Consider the following 22,154-nt stretch of genomic DNA (forward strand, 5'->3'; position numbering starts at 1 on the left):
CACACTGTACCCGCCCCCAATTTGCCGTCCGGTTTTTGGAACACACCGACCAATATCACTTAAACGAACGCCACATGGCCCTCATGCTCGAGGCTCAGACGCCTCGGTGCAGTTGGCCCGGTGCAATGGCATGCCCCGCGAACACATAAATCGCCCCGCGAGCCACTAACCCCGGACATGCCGCAGAATCGTACTTGAGCGCGGCGTTGCCGCGAGGTCTCCCGTTACATACGTATGCTCGGCGGCGTAAACTGTGTGTCTCCCACACCGCAACGGGAATGCCGCCACCACCGGCAGTGCCTGTGTTTGTGTTAGCCCCGAAGAGCGCGCCTATATGCCGCTGAGTGACATGCGCGCTGTGAGGCGGCTGCTTGGCCTCTCGGTATACGTACGCTTCTCCGTTAAATGCATGTACCTCTACCTACCTTATACCTGAACAAAGTTCCAAGAATGAGGCAATGAATGCTTCGCATCAAAAACGTCACTGTGCACGCCAGCGGCCGCGACGATCGCAATGAGGTGGCTGACTGTAACCGGCTTCCTGCAGCGCGCAGCACACACGCAACTAAAGTCCTAATTTGAGTCCGCCGGCCGGCTGCCCACCGAAGTTGTGATTCATGCGGACAACGGCGAGCGGCAGGCCATAACGTCGACTGATCAATCGAGCAGAACGCTCGCCACTCGCGGTTCGCGAACGTCGCGCACTTTTACGGCGCTGGGTGGCTGCGTCAGCGGAGGGGGGGAGGGGGGGGGGACGCAACGGCCGCAGTAACTGCGTATAACGACCGTTCGACGCGTTCGAATGCGCGCTCGAACCGCAAGACCGACGACGCCCAAAGCGCGGAGTGCACGTCGCGGTCATGCACGTGTAGGCAGCTGTGCGGCCCACAAAATGTCCCTGCGGTGCGACTGCCTCGCACAGACCGCCAATATCGACAGCCAACGCGCCGTACACCCGGGGATGAGATTCCGACGTGCACTGTACGCGCACCGTCTAGCCACACCATCGCCGGGGTCACGTGACGGGAACAACGGTCCTCGGCGAAGTGAACGACGACGCACCAAACAGAGCAATCAGAAAGAGAAAAAACCGACACAAAAGCGAATGTTAGTGAGAAGTCGGAAAATGGAAAATAACGTTCTGGAACATGCTGTCCATCGAGCTAGAGACTCGCGGTGCTTTTGTCCTCTCCCGCCTTCCATCCATTCATCCACGTACACCGCGCGGCTTCGATTTTTCGATCACGACGCCAACGCACGAGCGTGTGTGCTGCTGGCGTCGACGTTCAGTCAGCTGAGTCGACGGCACGCCACACGCAAAGCTGCAGCAGCGAAACCGAACCGACCGCGAGGCGGAAGAGGGGGACGGACACTGGAACGGTGCAAGCTGCCGGCGGCCTCGACGAACGACTGCTGCATGCTGCACGGTTTGGAAGCAAACGCAGGCCGCTACGGCTATACGCACGCCCGCCCTGGCCGGGCGCACGCTCTGCGATTTCGAACGGGGAGGAGCCCGCCATGTTTTCCCGCAAGGCTCGCAGAATGACGGCGCATGAAACAACGCGGAAAAAAAGGGGGCAGTTCACCGCGAGTGAACGGTTAACGGACTTCTCGAACTCCGCAGGCGCGTTCGGGAAGGAGAGCCGACACGCGACCGAAAGCTTTCGAGAGAGACGGCATGCGCCCCTGTGTGCTTTCTGGGAATGGCATCTTTTTTTCATGGTCGGGCACGCCCACCACGCCCCAACCTTGTTCATCGCTCGGACACGGTCGCCGCTCATAAAGGCGCCTTCCGGGCTCCCCTTATTACATCTTCCGTACTTCAAGCAGAGAGAAAGAAAGAAGAAAAAGAAAACATCGCTCTTCGATGGTTACTGAGTGACCGATCAGTCAATATACGCGATGGTAGATGTATACATTGAACGATAGGCTAAGCATATGTACGTCACCGCGTTAATTGATCGATGGATATCGAAGTGCATGATCAGAGCATGCGCTGATCGATCAAGATTTATACGTGGCACACCACGAATCAGACATCGCACAATGCGCACTGATGCTGTCTCCGAAACGAGGCCATCAATATAGCAGAACACCAAGAGGGAACGAGGATACGAAAGAAATGAACGCGCGGCCCGACTGCGCGTCATTCGCTTAGATGCGCGCCTATAGTACACCAGACACAAAAACAGCAACCAGGCGATGGTCTTTGAAGACTGCCAAATCCCGGGAAAGGGCCCTAATGACGCATCATGTGGGAAAAGAATCCGCATTACGAGACGCCTGATTTCATATACACGCTACCGCATCTCCTACAGAAAACTGCGCGACCATGCCACAGCCCTTTCCAATCCAATTACGCAAACCGCGTGTCGTGATACCTATAACTGGTGGATCCGAACGAAAGCGGCACACGCACGCGGTGTGTAATAACCACGGCTCGGATGCATGTAGATGGTGTGATACAGAGGTGTGCTTTGCAATTGCGGACCACAGGCCTTTTTTTCTTCGCACGCCGTCATCTATACAGGGCGCCGCGTCAGAGCTGTAGATAACCATTGTCGGCCGCATCCAGCTGGGTACGCGCGCAGCTTGCAGCGGCGAGAGCGCAGTCACGGAGAGTCCATCATCACGGGACGGAGTCGTTCCTCAATCGCACTAAAGACGACGGCGACGCGGAAAAGAATCGGCGACGACCGAGTGACGGGTGGTCGTTCGCAAACGTCCACGACGAGCGGTCCACGGACGGCGAGACCCCACATTAATACGCATTCGACCGCTCGCATCTTGCGTAGCCGCGAATCGCCACTCGCAAATGACGCTCCCATCAGAGCCCGTCACGCAAGCGTTCCAGAAACATGGGTGCAGTGGTGCGCATATATATATATATATATATATATATATATATATATATATATATATACGGCGACTCGTTCCAGAACGCTTACACGAAGGGACGTCGCGTTTCTCGCTAGTTTACAGTGAAGTTTTAAGTATATACTGTACGATACTGCATGGTGCGTCTCAGAGGTCGGTCTGCTATGCCAACGCCTCCTAGATATAGCAGGCCTGTGAATTCTGCTTGATGACGCCATGCTACCTGGACCGAAATTTCTACCACAAGCCCGGCGTGACGAAAGCGGTGACGTCAAAATCACCGCGGCTTACTCGGGTGCATCCTCATTAGGTTCTACGGCAGTCTGTCAAGGTAGCATGACGTCATGCGTCGAAGTGCACAAGCCATGTGCTATTTATAGGAAGCGTTGGCTATACATGGTTAGTAAGGGAGCACGGTTCGTGCATTGCTGGTGGACCTTTTAGCACATATCTGGCATCGAGGCAAACCACATACGGGTAAAGTCACAGGAAAATGGAACGAGCCGCAGTCCTCAATTTCACCACGCCGCGCTCACCGAACGGCTTGTCGGTGTCACGTGGTTTCACTTCTATAACTTTACATATACGGTTAGTGCTGATCTCAGGTGGCGTTTCGAATTATTCGTACGTATACGTTGCCCATGACCGAAGAACTGAAATTCCGGCTAGCTGGTATAGATTCACTGCACTGTCTTATATAGGCGCCAAGCAAGAACACAAAAGATGAGGAAGGACATGATCGGCGAGGAGCACCGCTATCCGACCACCCCTTTATATTCTTGCTTGGTGGCCCAGACACCACGATGAATCTGAGGAAGAACAGTTCAGAAGGACACCTGGAGGAACTTCTATCGCTCGACAACACACACACACACACACACACACACACACACACACACACACACACACACACACACACACACACACACACACACACACACACACACACACACACACACACACACACACACACACACATTTTGTATAGTACAACACCGTTTCCTCGAGCTCAAACACGGCGCACACCGAATGCAGGTTTGCTTAAGAGACAGACGTCTGTGTTTGCCACCATCACGTTTCTCAAAGGTTAAAAATTAACATATAAACCTCGCAGCAGACCGTCTCAGGGCGGTCAGGGCATGCGCACGACGTGTTGCGGTCAAAAAAACGTGCCGCCGCGACCAGGAGGCGGCGGCGGCTGAAGTTTTCACTCGACGTCCCAATTGATCGGCGCTCGCGTTCTCCAACTGAAGGACACGCGGCGTTCGTATAAATGCGCAATGACGTTCACCGATGAATGAGACGAGAGAAATATCCATTAGGTCGCGGCATCAAGCGCGCTGCCCCCGGAGGGCGCCTATACGCTGTGCTCAATCTGCCAAATGGACCGCAAAGTGCAGCGCGTGGCCGCCGCAATGCGGGAACGCAATCCTGTCAAGGCCGCTGCACTGGACGAAAATGCTGCGCGCGCACATAGAGCGGGGTTTCACAAGCGAGACACCTGTACGTCAGGAACAAGAAGCAAAGCCAGTGTTCTGTCAAACACACGTTCGCTCTTCTCTCTTGTTCTTGCGCAGTGCAGAGAAGAAATGTATACAAGCATCGAAGGTAACACCGTAAGCGCAGTAACCTTTATAAACGTTAACATTTTCTCGCTTCTGCAAATACGCCAGCACCACTCGTACTAAATAATGACAATATGAGGCTTACAGTACTGTGGGGCCTAGAGTTTATACATCCATAGGAGTAAAATCTACAGTAGCCAACCAGTAGATCATTAATTATAGCTACTATAACTTTACGTGTGTTGTCTGACACAAGTTCAAAGGTGAATCCCGACACAAACTCTCAACTGGACCTACAGTGCCTCCAGGCTGTTCTTTTCTCGCTTCGAAGTGGTCAGCCATCTAACTACAACCTATACACCATCCGTGCGGCGACCGGCCGCAACAATAGCTGGTCGATCGGTTCCACACACACGCTCAGAGAACTACGCCGTTCCCACCTGTACGCCCCTCTCCTAAATGTCGCGCAAACAAACTTCACCGGCTCGCTAAAAATAATCTCCTCGGAACCCGAAGGAAAAACAGCTTTGTCAACGACACACACAATATGGAGACGTAGCGCGAAGCATATCCCTGTGGAATCCGTCTCGCCCGCCACAGGGGTCCGTCCCCGTTCAGCCTCGTAGCTTCGTTTTGCCTACTTTCTCGAGAGCCACAGCGACCTCCTGCCTCGGCTCAAAAAGAAAAACCGTTCCAGCCTTCTTGGTTCGCGACCCCAAACACGGCCCTCGATCGGTTTCACCGTTTGCCCCGTCACGGTGCAGCGGGTCAGCAGCGCTCGATACCCGCAACGTGGCCGCATACGTCGTCGCTGCCGACGCCAGGGAGCAACAGCAACGCATAGAGGAACGCCTGCTGTTCAGCGGCGAAGCGAAAGCGGCCCCGACCCTCGCGCTGCAGAGGTCCCCGTGGGGCGGCAACAGCTGTCCCGAGCGGCTGATGTCTTTCTTGCCTCTTTTGTTGCGCGCTAAGCGAGACACACGCAAGCCGGCGCCCGCCGCCGCAGCCTAATATCCAGAAAATGATATCAGCGCGGATCCCTGCCGCTTCGCGGCCCGCGTATCTAGCATACCAAAGGCAAAGCAACGCTCGAGAAAGCGAACTCAACAAAAAGCACCGTTGGATGAAGGGAGTTTTCCCCCTTATGAAAAAGCAGCGCTCGCGCGAACACAGAAAGCTTAACGACCAGAACACGGTATACGTGAAAAAAAAAAAAAAAAAAAAAAGGAAGAAAAAGTAATCTAAAGCAAGCCGGTAGTATGTATACAGTGCGCATCTGTCTTGGCGTTTCGTCGTCCCAGCGCCCTGGTTTCCCAACGATATGCCGCTATTGTCAAGTTTCCATACCCAGGCTTCTTTTCTTCCCTCTCCAGGATCCGTGTCACTTGCATCTCCGCCCTTCTCGGCGCATAAACTAAGCCCGCGAGCAGCGCACACAGCTCACGAGTAGTACACTCCCCCGATTAAACAACGTTTCTCTTTTAGTGTCCCTTTATAAGGCCACGCACACTCGCTCACGGCTCATATAACGGCGTACCATCCACACCAAGCTTGGCTCCTCTGACCAACCCGGCCATGCAGGTAGACGTGTTTCAAGTGAACGAAGTGCGCGTCGACGCCAAGACGCATTCACGCAGCAGGTCGCGCGGACGGCAGCATGACGCAAACGGGTCGTCGAAAGCGCGCGACTCGGACACTTCGCAGTGGAAACTCCACGCCGCGCCGCCCTTCCATCTTCCACACGTCGTTGCACGGCGTGCGCTCTAAAGCAGAATGTATACACAAACATCGTGCCTTGCACTAATGCCACACTGCGTTTGTCAAAAGTGTCGGGGCAATTAAGGGCAGACACATTACGTCTCCGTCGGTAGCAGCGGAGAAACAACGAAGAAAGCGCTTTCGCAATGATGACAAGGCGCTCACCTGCAGGCTCCACTATTATAACCTGCGCCCAAATGTCCCTCAATTCGTTTCCGTGCCGCGCGCGACGTAGCCACGCCCATCGCCGAGCGCGCTCCGGGCTTTCGAGTGCAATTGAGGACAAGCGCTGCGCAGAGGATCGAGAAGCCGTTCTCCAGCTGCCCGCACGCGCTCAAATCGGCGAACCGTAAAGCAAATTGCATGCCCGTCGAACACTGTCATCGAGTCGCCCGAGCGTTACACACGTCGGCAGCCCCGGTTTAGTAGCGGTACATTCATAATATATGCAACACCTCGATGACGTAATGCGTTCTCCTAACGCGTTCCGCGAGAGGCGAGCCGACTGCAACATGACCGAGAGGCGAGCAAAACCACCACCTTTTAAGGATGTCCGGAAGTTAAGTACTCGCATTAACTCTCTCGTAATACGCGGAATTGCAAATCGATTTCGGCGATATCAAACATTAACTCGCGCTATACGAAGGTGGACCATCTTTACGGCGTCGTAAAATTATATGCGGTCCGTTATATACTCTTTCCTATAGGTACCCGCAAACGCTTTTGTACAGCCTCTGAAAATTTCGGCAGGAACACCGGTATAGAATGAGCATGACGCGATAGATATTGTCGATCTGCGGAGGGGTTTGTATATACAGCTGGGAAGCGACGAGAGCGCATTCACATGCCTATCGGGAATCTGTCGCACCATTTCAAGTGTCCTCTGCGGTCTGCATATAAAGCATTATCACCGCGCGCGACCATCGGCACGACAGAGGCTGTCATCTCCCATATCTCTAAAATAAAGTTCGGCTTATCCGAGCCCACAATCTCCGCATTACCCGTGCGTTGACGTATACCACTTGTGTTACGACGGCGGCGCCTGTTACCACGTCTAGATGTTTGGGTATTTATGTGCGTGTATACAGTATTTATAACCGTGGGAGTGTTGCCGCGGTGTCACTCAAGGCCGTGCCGGCGGACGTGGAACATCCTTTTGACCGATGGCGTCATTAGAACGTGAACAGCTGCTGACCAGTGAACCCTCGTATCCACCAGTCGCATCCCGCCCGCCCGCGGCTTTTCTTTTCTTTCTTCTTTTTTTTTTTGTCCACTTTCATTTACCTTTATCTTAACATTTCTGCACTTCAATTAAAGAAAGAAAACTTCAAACAACTTGATTATCTGTTGGCTGGTTGTGATTAACAAAAATCAGGTCCCTCGGTTTCCCTTCTCATACACCAGCGAGTAATTTACATGCATACTCTTCGGTAGCGAATTATGATGTCCTGTCGACGAAATGGTTCAAAGTTAAATTAAGCTTATATTCCAAGGCACTGCAGACTCCACTGAACTTGATGCAATAGGATGATGCTATATTTATACATTTTATAGTCGGCACTCATAACTATATACAGAGTATTTTAAGAGTAATTATATATTGATATAGTGCACAGTCAGTCATGTCGCCCCCCCCCCCCCTTTTTTTTTTAATTTTGATAAAAAGAAATGGCTCACCGGTTCAAAGCGCATCAACAATTTAGTCAACGACAGCAGGCATACGAGATAGGTAAAAAAAATGTGGTTATCCTACTTATATAGGAAGCGGTATTAGAACACGACAGTGAAACGGTCTTCACAGAAAGTAGTGTAATGTTTATTGCACATGATATTAGTCTATTGGGTTTTGTGCTTTCCTAAGCGCCTTAGGCGTGATGCACCCACGTGACGCCTTGTGGTACGTCTCCTACATCCGACTAACAACGTCGATGAACATGAGCAACGTCGTGCATTTGGAAGCTGCCTACGCTGCACACGCTAGCACAACGCGAAAGTACGAAGCACGTAATGACCACACTAATACCACGCGACAAGGACAAAGAAAGTAACTTGACGTCACAGAGGTAGTCAAATCAGATGCATACAGCGCGTCGTAATTGCAGCCTCCCGCGATCAACTCAGAAAAATTTTCAGAGCTAATTGCGGATTGGCCACGCTCCGCTGTGCTGACGTACGTGAACGACACCTAGGTGGCGTTGTAGTGAAATTCTTGATGCCAGCGTCCATTCGAATGCTGCATCGAGGCGTCGTAAGTGCTTGAGACACGAAGCGTTCACTGTCGGTGCGCGTTAGTTAGTAATGCAGTACTTCTCTTTTCTGCTCGTTAGGCGCGGGCACGCCCCGATCAAGACGCGGGTACACGGAGGCGGGTTAGATATATAAGGCGCGTCTGAAGGAAACGCAACACGTCAAGCATTCCCGTCAAACATAGGTAAAGCATGCCTCCAGCAAAGCGGTCGTGTGTAGGAATACTCGGCGCGCTCATGAACTGAAATGCACCCACTTTATGTACACGTAAATACACGTACAATTGCCGCGCGACTGGCCACTCGAGGCACTTTGCGTGCATTCGCGGTCTGCTTTCACGCTCGCAAAAACACTTTTATGTAGCACATATTGAGCACCCGAAAGCTGTATCGGTAGTTGCTCATGTTGCTTTACAATATTCTCATTGACACTTTTCATCTAATTATAATACTTAAGAAGTTGATTAATTGCGACTAAGTATCTAATTAGGCGGAATGCAAAATATACTGCGTATCTCCAAGCGACGGCAAAAAGCATTACATTGATCCTGTCCAGCTACGTGTCATTTGCATATTTTTGAATTGTGGGGTTTGAATGCCAAAACCACGATCTGATTATGAGGCACGCCGTAGTGGGGGACTCCGGGAATTTGGACCACCTGAGGTTCTTTAACGTGCACCTAAATTTAAGCACAGGGGTGTTTTCGCATTTCGCCCCCATCGAAATGCGGCCGCCGTGGCCGGGATTCGATCCCGCGACCTCGTGCTTAGCAGCCCAACACCATATCCACTAAGCAACCACGGCGGGTCATTTGCATATTTTAAAATCTTGCTGCATGATAGTTGATAGTATGGCTGAGGGCGACGCAGAGATTTCTGTAAACTGTGCCGGCACTGCACCAACCCGTGCGTGTGAGAGCGCAAGAGCTTACTGTTAGAACTAAATCATTCTAGTTTTACGTGCCCAATAAATACCACGATCTGATTACGTGGTGGGGGACTCCGGGTTAATTTTGACTACATGGGGTTCCTTAACGGGCACCTAAATCGCACGAGCGTTTTAGCTTTTCCCTTCAAGAAGCGTAAAAAGTTGTCGCGCGACTAACCGCATAAAAAAAAAAAAAAAATGACCACTTCGCTCGGCGAAACCCGTGCCCACTGAGAAGACGAGGAGGACAGCGGGTATAAGCAGAATAAGAAACCGCTTTTCAACCAACGTGGGATCCGGCACGAAGAGACGACGACGACGACCGCCGCATGAGCGGCTTCTTTCAGTGGATTCCCGGAAGAAACACTGGCCTCGAAACGCTTCAAGCTTCCACGGGACGCGCGATGGCGAGCGAAGCGAGGACGCCCCTGAAGCCTCACACAGAGGCAGCTGTATCGTATCGCACCGTGAGCAGCGCTGAACCCTAGACAGAGTTTGAAGGACGACACGCGAACAAAGGAGGCGGCGTGTCCCGACGCACTCTTCCCCCCCTTGCCGCTGTATTTTCATTTTTCGGTTTCGCCCTTCGCTGCATTCGCTCTTAGCGCTCGCCAAATGAGGGAGCCACAAACCATCACTAGGGAGTTCTAGATTTTGCGTACGCAAACCGGGTTTGAGTTACTCAAAGGGACCTTGCGTATACGCAAAGTGACGCGCCAGGCTTGCGTTATTTTGCGCTCCTTTGGGGTTCTCTTGTAAGCTAGGTCTAAAGCCAGATCTAAAGCCAGGTCTAAAGCCAGATCTAAAGCCAGGTATTGTAAGCCAGATCTAAAGCTTCCTAGAATAAAGAATACTACCACCTAGGGTAAACAGGGTCCTGACTCGGACTACCGTTTCAGAAAATAAAGGTGTATTTCTCTCTCTCTCTCTCTCTCTCTAATATCTCGGCTATGCGAAATGACAAGCAATGCAGCCAGAGAAAGCATAGGGGAAGTTAACTGTTACCTTTAATTGGTGTGTAGAAGTAATCAGGTCAATGGAAATGAAAGTGGACGAAAAGATTACTAGCCGCAGGTGGGGACCGAAGGACAAGTCTGCCGAGCTGTAACAGTAATGAAACGAAAAGGTCCCTACGTGCGTCACGCACCGTCAACACAAAGCATGTGCCTTTCTGAGCGAATGATAAAGACAAGAAGAGAAAAAAGAAAGAAAGTCCCAGACTATATATCCACTATGATTCCCTTAACTCAACTACATACTACGAACAATCGTCGTCGGAGAACCTAAACTTCAGTGTCCCGGTGTTACCGGGTGCGCGTTCCTGAGCGAGAGCAGAACGCGCGCATGCGCAGCACTTATAAACGTGTGTCGCCAAATATACATACATACGGTACATTTTCGGAGGTAACACTCATCATGCTCAATTGCGTTGACGCACTATACGCAATCCGCCCCGACGAATTACCCAGAAAAATTACCCAGCTGTTTGTTTGTTTGTTTGAGAGTGAGTGAGTGAGTGAGTGAGTGAGTGAGTGAGTGAGTGAGTGAGTGAGTGAGTGAGTGAGTGAGTGAGTGAGTGAGTGAGTGAGTGAGTGAGTGAGTGAGTGAGTGAGTGAGTGAGTGAGCGTTCGAATAGCGTCACCATTCTACTGTTTCCGCTATTGATACCTACAGCGCACACGCGGTGTCTACTTTTCGCCTGTGCATTTGGAGGTAAGCGGTAACGGCAACACGGAACGTTACACTGCCGAGCCAGTTTGCGACACAACCGCCAGCAGCGGCTGGAGAAACGACTACCGTTGTCTCGACAATCACTGGCGTTCAAGGTATATACTCGTAAAACTATTTTTATACATATATTTTTTTTCGTCCCCGGAAATCGTTCCCTTTGTCGGCGGTACCGACGAGGTCAAGCGATCCGTTCGAATTGTTACGCTTAACTGCAACAACCATGCATCGCTGCACCGTTAGGCCAGTTTCTTCATTTGAAGGAAGAAAGCAAAAAGGCGGCAGAACTCGACCCACTAATACAGCAGGAAAGACCAATGCCCGTACCTTTGACGATGGCCTTGGCTGCCTCGCTGTAGACCTTCTCTTGCGTGGCGTTCGGCTTGAACACCTTGTCGTACACGTACACCTTGCCCTGCAGGATAAGCACAATATAAATAAAGGAACGTCATTTTCGGTCCTGACACAGGAACACGTTGCGCAATACGAGAGAAATGACTGATGTCGCGTCATGCACGCCCACCGCTGCAAATCAATCGTCCACTGTTGTGAGGACACGTACACAGAGTTCTCGCGGCTCATCGCACTTTTGATGCCAACGAATATCGACGGGAAAGACGAGAAGGCACAGCGCTTCAGAAGTTTGACAACGCTGCAAAGCATAACCTATGACACACATACCACACGCATAACCAAAGTCGTTATACAAAACGGGGCCCTGAGAATTAGGTATTTGCCGCTACGAATGTTCCGGCCGAGCACATGTTATGGGTCAATGTTCTGCTCGGGTGCTACCCGAAGACCTGCGCCAGACTCTGGCTGCTCCCAGTGCGCCAGATGCCACCCATCACCAATTCACCACCGGGGAGATCCGCCTCGACAAACAAAGACGACTCGGACTATACAGTCGTCATACGATAAAGTTACATTCTACTTCTTCATAGACAGCTTACGAGTTTCTTCGCTGCTCGCTTGACGCGTTTCTCATCTGGTTATGGCTGCGCAATTTTAGTTGTCCCATTTGTCTTGTCTCGTTTCCTAAACTTTGGCTCATACCCACTACGGGGGATTGACCAAGAAGCAGGCGGTTTCAACTTTATGTCCACTGGTCCATATACGTCCGCCCTTTCCGTTAAGTCGTCGTCGTCAGGCCACCTCTAGTTGTTCCTTCAAAACAAGGCACGTACCCACATGGAGAATGGGCCAAGAATCGGGCAGTTTTACGTAGTTAACAGCTAATAATAAAGCATCGCCATCTTGAGCTTAGCAAAGAAGCTGTTCCTCAGCAGATATGGCAGCTTCCACTGTGAGCTCGCCATACCGCTGTCGCAGTAGACGAGTTCCGAGCCAGAATAATAGCTGAAGATGTGCTCCTTTATTTTTAGCAACGCTTAAAAAGCACTAAGTTCGAGAGAGCAATTACGGAAATTGTGTAAGTGAGTCTTATACCCCTGTCAAGCGGGCAAGTTAAGTGCACTTAGGGAGAGCGTCACTCGGTTTAAGTGCACTTTGCCAAATCTAAACGTCGCAAATGGAGTGTCACTCGCTCCAGAGTGTGCTCCGGTCGAAGTGCGTTCACGGAACGCACTTTGCTGGCCGAGTGCGTAGCCTCGTCGCCAGCGGTTTCGATGGTATAAAATGTAATGCATAAAAAAGGATACAGAAGTTCATTTTAGTGGTTGAACAGCTCTTGCGCACAAAAATAGCCTAAAACGCGTTCATATTCTGTTCGAGCAGGATCAAATGCCGCCTCATCGCACACCGCTGTGTCGTTCTGGATTGGCTAGGCATTTTTCTTGGCCGGCATTGACTTGCCACACTCTTAAATAAAAAATATTTTCGTTTTTTGTTGAAAAAAGCATAGATTAAGTTTGTTTTAATTAATCATACAACGTAAGACAATCACTTTTTAGAAGTACTTTTCTTTTTAATCTACATTTTCACGAAACGCGCTCGTAGTCTGTCGCCATTTTTTTGCTGCGAGTGCGCTGTTTTCCCGTTTAGAACCGCGTAGCCGAAAGTGTCACTCAAGATCCCGAAGTGCACTCCCCGTAAGTGCACTTAACTTGCCCGCTTGACAGGGGTATTAAACGTCGCATACGCCGAGCACGACCGTTATATGGCGACAAGTATGTATACACACTCTAAATGGCTAGCGCCAGTAATAGCGCGAAGCGAATGCACATCGCAGCACCAACATTTAGCATGGTACAGAGGAAAATAAAGGGGGGGGGGGGGGGAAGGGAAAGGACGCAGTGAACGGAGCCGGAAGTTCCGTACGGACTTCCGGCAGACAATTTCGCGGCTAAACAATAGTCGATCTCGATATCTGTTTTCCTGCGCACATACCATTGACTACGTCGGCGGTTATGGGCAGCCTAATGGTTCCGGAAGACTTGCGGTTGCGTGTCTCGGGTAATTGAATTTGCCGAGGGAGAAAAAAAAAACGCTTTTCACCCAGGACTATACTTTCGACGAATCACTCTCTCGAGGACACCCCTTGCATGCATGATTTGGCGAAGCCATTGAAGGGGGGTGCCTTCGTCGCACCATTGAGGCGTTGCGCAGGACGCTGACGCACAGGAACGAAAGTATCTCCGAAACCGATCGACCGAGAATGCGGGCCTGTGAATGCCACACGCTCAAATTCAAGAAAGGAAACGCGGCTCGAGCCTTAAGCTCGTGTGTGTATACCATTTCTCTTTTCTTTCAGATAGATTTCTTCCTTTTTAATACAGTGCAAATCAGCCTGTTTGTTTATAACCTTTTTTGATTGTTCATAACCAACGTGCACCTCCTAAAATTGTGACGTCACCACGGAAAACCGACAGTGGCGGAAGGTGAGTGTCACCTATCTTCTAAAGGTATAGGTTCTTCCAGTGGCAGCGTATACATATAGGCCTTCCCGGATAACGTCACGGACAGAGCGCGCACAGATGCCCTCTGCTATCTAAAGGATATGTTGGGACAAAACGGCCAGCGCGTGTCGTCCAACTCGGGCTGCTTCGTCCGAGCTGATGATTCACGCATTCGTGCGAAAGGATTCCGACGCTGACGCACGCGCGGCCGCGTCGCACCGGACCCGAGATTCCGCCGACGCTCGACGCGTTCAGGCAGACTCGCTCCACTTGTTCGCGGATATTGTAAAAGCAGGGCTCGACTTCACGCGCCAGCGGAAACTACGGGTCGGGGAAGAAAAAAAAAAAAACAATTACGCGCCAATCAGCGCGTGCGAAGCTTCACAATTTCCTAACCAGAGCAGGTCACTTACGCTGTCTGCGTACGCTATTAAGAAGAGAAAGAAAAATATAACTGTACAGCATATCCCCCGCCCCCCATGGTTCCCGTATTCCATCTCTTATTCCCCACACTTTCACTTTATTTCTTTCCGCACCGGTTACTGGGCCGGACTTCACAAAAGCCGGACGAATATACTGGAGACACTGTATATACAAACACTCGAGGTGACCTATATATATGCCGCAGCACGCACGCACCTTTAACTATGCACCAACGCTGAGCGCTCAAGCAGTTAGCACGAACACGTTCCCCCATTTCATACTGATGTTTGTTTTTCGCTCGCGTGAATGTTCAGCGCGACGCTTTCGGGGGCAGCCAATAACAACGCGCTGTTAATCCGGCGCCTCCACCACCCCCGCCCACATAATTCTTAGTGCGGATTGCCCTAAAAAAAATTCAAACACGAGGGATGCCAATAAATAACAAGCTGGGCGGCAAATTCCTGCACCAACACGTCGTTCCGTCCAGAACAACGGCACAGCAACACGCGAGGACCTCGAGTCTCTTCCCGCTCCCATTCCGGCTCCTATAGCTGTACGCACGCAGGCGCCAATGCAAAGCAAGGCCAACGTCTGCCTTACTTCCTGTTGTTAGCACAGGCAGCAAGAACAGAGGAAGTGCAAGACGCAGAGGGGGACTATTGCGACAGACTGCGTGCAATGCTCGCATTCGCGTGGAGTTACACCCGTAGTGAAGAGAAACAATATACTTCAGCCTGCGTAAATCAACCATTCTTTCGAAACTCCCTGTCTTCGTTAATTTCACGGTTACAGCTTGGTTATTAATGAAGGAGAAAAGGCAGGCCACAAGAAAGTTTCCCAATTTTGCGCCGGAACCCCAGCGCCGGTGCGTCAGTGCGACGTCAAGAATTTTAAAGTATTTTTCGATTTTGGCACTGTTCTGTCTCCGTAAAAGCTTTTAAGCCCTTACGTAAACGTCACTGACACTTGCTAAGCTTAGTCTCTCTCTTTAGTGTCTCTTTAAGGCTCGTCTTTCTTTCGTCCTTCGGCATGCGGAGACAGAAGCATAATCGTCTAGGCCGTCTTATGTACCTCGACCAAGAATCCACGGCTATCGCCGATGAAAAAAGAGGGGGAAGGAGGGGGTGAGAACGCGAGAGAACCTACATCCTTCGCAGAACGGGTTTACATTCGCGTTCGGCATACACAATAGGGAACCACTCGGTGCCAATCGCCGCACGCGGTTGCGTCGACGCCGGCGACGTCACGCGTCGCTCGAGGTTATGCAAACGGCGAACTGCTGCGCCATACAAACCGACATTGTGCAGGCCGCCGTGACGACCGACCGCGGCAACATTTATTCGGTGGCCGTATAAAGCAGAGAGACCGCGATCAGCCCGAGACCAAGCAGTTGCTGCTGTTGCCCTCAGGAGCAGTGGCACGTATACCCACTGTGAAGCGATCGCGCCGAAGGCCGTCCACGTAAATTCGCGGTTGTGTGCCCCGCGAAGTGTACGCTATAACAAAGGACTCGAAGAGTTGCGCGATCGACCCGGCGTTCAGTTGATGCACGTGGTGCTTCACTCAGCGCGTGGGTGGCCTTGAACATCTAATCACGCAACGCTTAAGACCGTAATACAAGCGGCCCACACGTAGACGCGGGACATTCGCCAAGTCTCAAAAAGAAAGCCCTAACTGGCATTATTTGCTAGAATGACGTCCCTTCACGAGGCCGACACGGCAAACAACTTAAGAAACAGCAGACGCAAACCGGATTCCGTATTATGTGCTGAAGTGGCACTGCACATAAGCTACGCTCACATGAACCCGATGAAGTCGGGTCGACTCGGCTCGTCGGGCCGTAATCCAGTCATCGAGTTCGTGCATACATAAGCTTTAGCGGGTAGGACCAGGTGGGGACGAGCGGGCGTCGAGAAGAGTTTTGTCAACCCGGAAACAAGAGGGCTGGTGGACTCGCCCAGCCCAAGCTTGACAAGGTCGGGACGGGTCAACTCGACAGACTCGGCAAACGAAGCTACGCGCACGCAGACAACCCTGTAACTATTTCTTCATGCGCAGGTTCGATAGCGATCGATAAACTTTTAGCGCGCTAGCACGATCCCACCGAGTCGGCTTCGGTTCACTTCTCCCGTTGCACGAACGCCGCCGCGCCAATCTCGCGGCCGCCAACAAATGAGCGCGCGTCAAGGTGAAGGACGCGCAGCGCCCGGGAACGTGCCACACCCTGCTCGCATGAGGAGGAGGCATCGACGAGCCGCGCCGCTGCTATATAACAACGCGTTCACACGGGAAGGTGCACCATCATGCGCGTGGGCCGGAGGTCTATAAACCCGCGCCGACAGCATCGCGCGAGAACGCGCGTAAACAGGTTGCGCAACCTTTGAAGCGGCGTGCAACCTGGAGGCGAACACGTGCAGCGGCAAGCCAGGCAGGCCGAGGCGGAAGGGGCCGCGAGGATCCCGCCCGGAGTTACCAACAGAGCCCCCTCCCTCCGTGTTTCCGCTCTTCAGCCACCTCTGAGGGCAACGGGGGGGACGACAATGCGGCCATGCCGGAAGCGATGACCGCGGGTTCGCTTCCCCTTGCCGCCTCATCAACGGGCCGCTCCCCATCATTTTTTTTTTTTTTTTTTTTTTGGAATGCGGCTGAGCGTCATATCTCGGCGCGCTGCAGCCGTCCACTGCGGCGAGTGACGGCGTTGATCGAACGGACGCTCGACCTACCATAGCGCGTTGTATACTGAGAAAGGAAAGAAGCAACAACGTAACCGGGCTGTGCTGGGAGAGAGAGACGGAGCAGCGGTGTCTTCACTGATCCCGAGTCGTTACTCGAGGCCTCTTTCTCTATCCGTGATCAGTGACACAGCGTCGCTGGGCCATGCAACTCCGGGAAAGCTCCCGAGGCTACTAGCAACATATCAACGTGTTTTGCAACGTGCGATACGACGTTGTCTTCGCCGCCCCCAATCGCCGTAGTAAATGCAGAGATTTGTAAGCGCATTCTTGATACGGTGGATTTCCGCACCGTTTCACCGAAGAATACAAGGAGGAGAACGCGATATACGCACGCTTGTTTCATGCATGTATGCTTCCCAAAGTGTGTATACCAGAATCAATTTTAAAAAGTTATTCAAGCTCCTGCGCCAATGAACAGTTAGGTTACAACGATATCTGTGGCGCACTAGGAAATTATATATACACTTATTCCGTATGATATGAGGCATCCACCTGTACAAAGCATTACACTGTCCTAGCGGAACGCTGGGCCAAGGCAGTATTAAACGAGCACGAAAGGCCACCAGTCTGGGCAAGAAAGGAAACGGCCTAATCATTTATTGGCTTTTATTTGCTACTGTGTGACATGCAGTCCTCTATAAAACAAATAATCGTCGCAGAAGTAAATATGCACGGCTTGATACTGAAGCATATACCACATGAAAAAGAATGCAGAGCGTGTGTCTTAGCAAATCATTTCTGTAGTCTTTCAGGACAAATACAGTATGGGCGATAATGCAACTCCCGTCTCGTCAATTTTTGTTGTTTTCCTTCACTTGGATATATGTGGCGGGGCCAAGCTGCACCAAGCGCGTGCACTGTACACGTATAATTTCCTGTATTACTACATTCGCTGTCTCTCCAGTGTAAAGTTCACTTGAGAGTCCGCGCCCTCCATTGTGGCTAGGCGCTGTGCAGTTTGTTTGCAGACGAGCCAATCGTCACCTAGGGGGCGCTTCTGTTGCTTCTGCGCCCGGTCGTGCTTCTGCTTAACACGTGTTTGACGGGAGGTCGAGTGGTTCACTCTACTTGCTCCGGCGGCAATCTTTTACCGCCAGCCATCACATCAGCCAACGTGCGGGCAAGCGATGGCACAAACGGAAGCGGCGTGCTCTAATGCATACACGACAAACACCGGCGATGCCGCCGCTCAAGTAACACGCAAAGAAGACGTGCGCGCGAAACACGCCCTTGCCATCTCACAATAACACGCGAGCGGCGAAAAAAAAAAAAAAAGAAAAAGAAGCCATATGCAAGTGCGCACGCGGGGGACTTCCCACACGTACACGACGACATTGAGGGGAAGCTCGATCTGCAGCAGCGTCCATGCAGACATGCGGTCAGCACACGTACGCCAACTCATATACGTGCCGCCCTGAAATGCGTGCCCAAGTGCACGTAGTCAAGAACATTGCTCAGGGTATGGGGAAAAAAAAATCCCGCTGGTGGTTCGCGAATGCGACGCTGAGGACTTGTTAATAGCGCACGTGAGTGTGATGGGCCAATATAACGTGACGAGGATGCCTCTCGTTCGATTCCATTATACTTCAACTATCCACCATCCACCGTACTCGACAGGCCGATGTTGACGTTAACATACAGGTGGGAAGGAAGGAAGGGGGGTTCAGACTTTACGAAGCGCGAAAAAAAAAAAATGCAGCATTGGAATAGCATATATATATATATATATATATATATATATATATTGGCCTACGTTCACAAAACAGAAAACCATTTGATAAAGGCTTTAAATTCGAAGTCATGAACGCTTGTTTCGGCAATCTAGGCATTCTGAGTGTTTTCATTTTAAGAATAATTCCACTTCTGACGGTGCCAGGCGGTACTCACGTCATGTCGCATTCACATTGTCTTATTCACAGCCTCAACGAACCTAGTTATAGTAACATTGGCCTCAACTGTGCTGCTGGAGATGAGCGGATAGAGATAAAGCACCGCCAATTTCATCGTGCTGCAAGACAGTATAGCGGCCTCGATAACGTCAATGCATATTGTCCACCAGACCACGTTACCAGGTCGCGTTCACTGCCAATCTCGTAAACGTTACTTCCGCGATATAGTAAACGCCAGAGACAGTTGCTGTGGTTTTTGTATTAACGTGCTTCAACGCCTAAAAAGCACACCCTATACAGGAACTGTATACAAAACGAGCAAGACAAGTGTGAAAGCAACCAACTAATCCCCTTACCGCCTGTTTGCCGCTAACTATAAGTCCACCAAGGCTTTTCACCAAAATCGGCATGCGCTGTTTGTCCCAAAGTTCCCAACACCGCAGTTCACGTATATACTTGTACAAATAACGTAACTCCGAGGAACACACACTTAGGCGCGCATGCTTTGCTTTAGTATTTACAATGGCATTATCTCTACGCCAAATTACTATATGCAATGAAAACGCCGCCGAAGCTCTTCAAGGCGACGAACAACTCAAAAAAAAAAAGAAACAGGGAATCCCCTCTGGTTAAAGTATACACGGCAGCGGGGAACTCGGCAGCAAAGTGTGCGCGCCCGCTTCCCGAAATAGCCTCGGCGAAGGATCAAGAGAACGGAAGGACTGCAAAACAGAAAGACATCGAAAAGTGGCCCGCACTAACTCACAGGGTCGCAGTGTGGCGGGGGGGGGGGGGGGGGGGGGGGGGGGCCACGCGCTTCGCGCGTTCCCCGTGCTCATTCCAGGTATAACGAGCCCCCGACACACAACACACACACACACACACCACACACCACACACACACACACACACACACACACACACACACACACACACACACACACACACACACGCACGCGAAATGCTGTGAACTATATAGTAACAAATGTGAAGAGACGAACATACAGCGCAAGACTCGAAGGAGCCTCCGCATGGACCGACATTGAGGAAGCAAGCATTCAAGAGCCCAGAGTAAGCCGCAACAGCTGCAGCGGCACCGCGTGGAAGGTCACGCACACACACACAACACACACACACGGGCCACAAACGGAAAGCTCGCTCTTCTAAAAGGGGCAAGTTCAAGAGGGAGAAGGGTTGTGACAGGGGCGCGTGGAAGGAGCGACAAGCACCCGCCGTGCGTGTGTGCATCCACAGCGTCGGGCTCCGACGGCAGCTGCAGCGCGCGTTAGGGCCCCGGGGGCAGGAACCTTTTAAAGGAGTCGGGGCCCCGGAGTTGATGGCCTTCTTAGCGCGGGGCTGCGCAGCCGAAGGCTATACCGACGGCGCGAGACCGGAAATAGAAGCCGCCGCCCTTCTTTTGTGCGTCCCCCCCTTAGACCGCGCAGTCAAAGACGCGGTTATAATTCTACTGGCTGCGTGCCGCGTGCACTCCCTAGCTGTTGAGGAACTAAACATATATCGGGGACTCACGGGGCAGCGGCGTGTACTCTGCGAACAGCACGAGGAAGCCACGACCGGGTGCGCGGGCTATCCAGACATTTGCTCCAAATGATGTTTCACCGCGTGGGTCGAGTAAAGTCTAAAAAAAACTTGGAGTACGCTTAAGCTTCGCCTTTAAGAGTGGAGCGCGATAGCGTTATTGGGCGCCGTTGACGCCGACACCGTATTTTCTGCGACATGGGGCCCGATCAAAATTAAGAGAGGCTCGGTTTTCAACATTCCCCTCAATGATGCCTAGAACCAAAGTACAGCGAAACACCATCAGAGATGGAGGACGCGTAAGCTTCGCCTTTAAGAGTGGAACGCGATAGCATTCAAAGGTCCCTGGCTGCTTATCAGGCTGTTTTCTCGTATATTCAAATTCAATCCGACGCTTGTGGTTAGGTCGTACTTTACGATTTTGATGACGGATTTTACTTTGATAAATTCAATTTTTGTTCACTAACTCCTTGCGCCACGCGAAGGGCACGCCCGGTCAGGGTGGTTCGGGATGATGTGGTTCGGCGTGATTATTTCCGCCATACGCCTATGCTTAGCGCCAACACCGGATTTTCTGCGGCACGGGGCCCTTAACGCTATAGCGTTAAAATGAACGAGCGATGTATAATACGTCAACGGGACAGAGAGAGTCAGTACAGTCAAACCAAAAAAAGTTTACGGACCACGGGATCTCAGAAAACGTCAAATTTTCGAGCAGCCCCACAACCTATTCGCATTTACAGCATCTACCAGTATATGTGAACATTGTGATGTTCGGTTTTACTGACTACTATTGCAGGCTGCACGGAAATTGGATGTTTTCTGATATCCCGTGGTCCGTGAACTTTTTTGGTTGACGGGTACATACAGCTCTGTATGTACTATTAGCATGATATAAATTCAAACGCAAACAATTACGAAAACACTCCCATATGCGTTCTCCATTTCTATAGGTTCTCATACATTTCTAACAGCTGCCCAATTCAAACTCCAAAACACACACTTGGGACTGCTGCATGCCTACAGAAGCTAGCTGCAGAGCAAGCACACGTCGAACTAGCTCCCACGTAATTACGCGTAACAGGCGTCTGGATAAGTAGTTTCCTGCACGCGTTTCAATTTACGCTAATGGTATACGTGTGCGTCTCTCAGTGGTCATGCTGTCATGCGCTGCAAGTTATCATTAACCAAACAGCTAGCCCGACAATCTGTTCCAGTAATGCCTGGTTAGATTGCATAGAGACCGTGAAATGCACGTTAGGAGACACGCAATATCTCGAAGAAACGTGAACCACTTCTATACTTCGCGTTGGCCGACACGGCAGAACTGTTGGAGAAGGCGCGCTCGGCTTGAGCCGCGAACGACTGACTGCCCTTTCATAAAATGTCCAGAAAATAAGGCGATCCATTCTCCGAGTGTCGTGCGGTGAGCAGCAGGAATCGGGGAACTTGTGGCATGACTTGCGTTTGAGGCATCTTTTGTACAACGTATTTAGAACGCTAATCATCGTGCATACGTTGTAAATGTCGATTCCGCAGAATACCAAGGAAACACGATGGCCAAAACCAGCCGGGCGCGCTGGAAACGAGCAACGACGTCGTCCGTCAA

The 22,154-nt window shown here is 51.3% G+C and overlaps 1 protein-coding gene across 1 annotated transcript in view; it reads right to left on the bottom strand.

The window, feature by feature from the left end:
• Nucleotides 1–22,154, bottom strand: part of LOC119441899 (kinesin heavy chain) — a 102,615-nt gene that overhangs the window by 39,166 nt on the left and 41,295 nt on the right. Inside the window, exon 2 of the mRNA XM_037706548.2 lies at nucleotides 11,430–11,517. Coding sequence (XP_037562476.1) covers nucleotides 11,430–11,517 — 88 coding nt within the window. The remainder of the gene's footprint in view (nucleotides 1–11,429; nucleotides 11,518–22,154) is intronic.

The sequence above is a fragment of the Dermacentor silvarum genome, chromosome 2 (genome assembly GCF_013339745.2).
Source record: "Dermacentor silvarum isolate Dsil-2018 chromosome 2, BIME_Dsil_1.4, whole genome shotgun sequence".
Taxonomy (NCBI): domain Eukaryota; kingdom Metazoa; phylum Arthropoda; class Arachnida; order Ixodida; family Ixodidae; genus Dermacentor; species Dermacentor silvarum.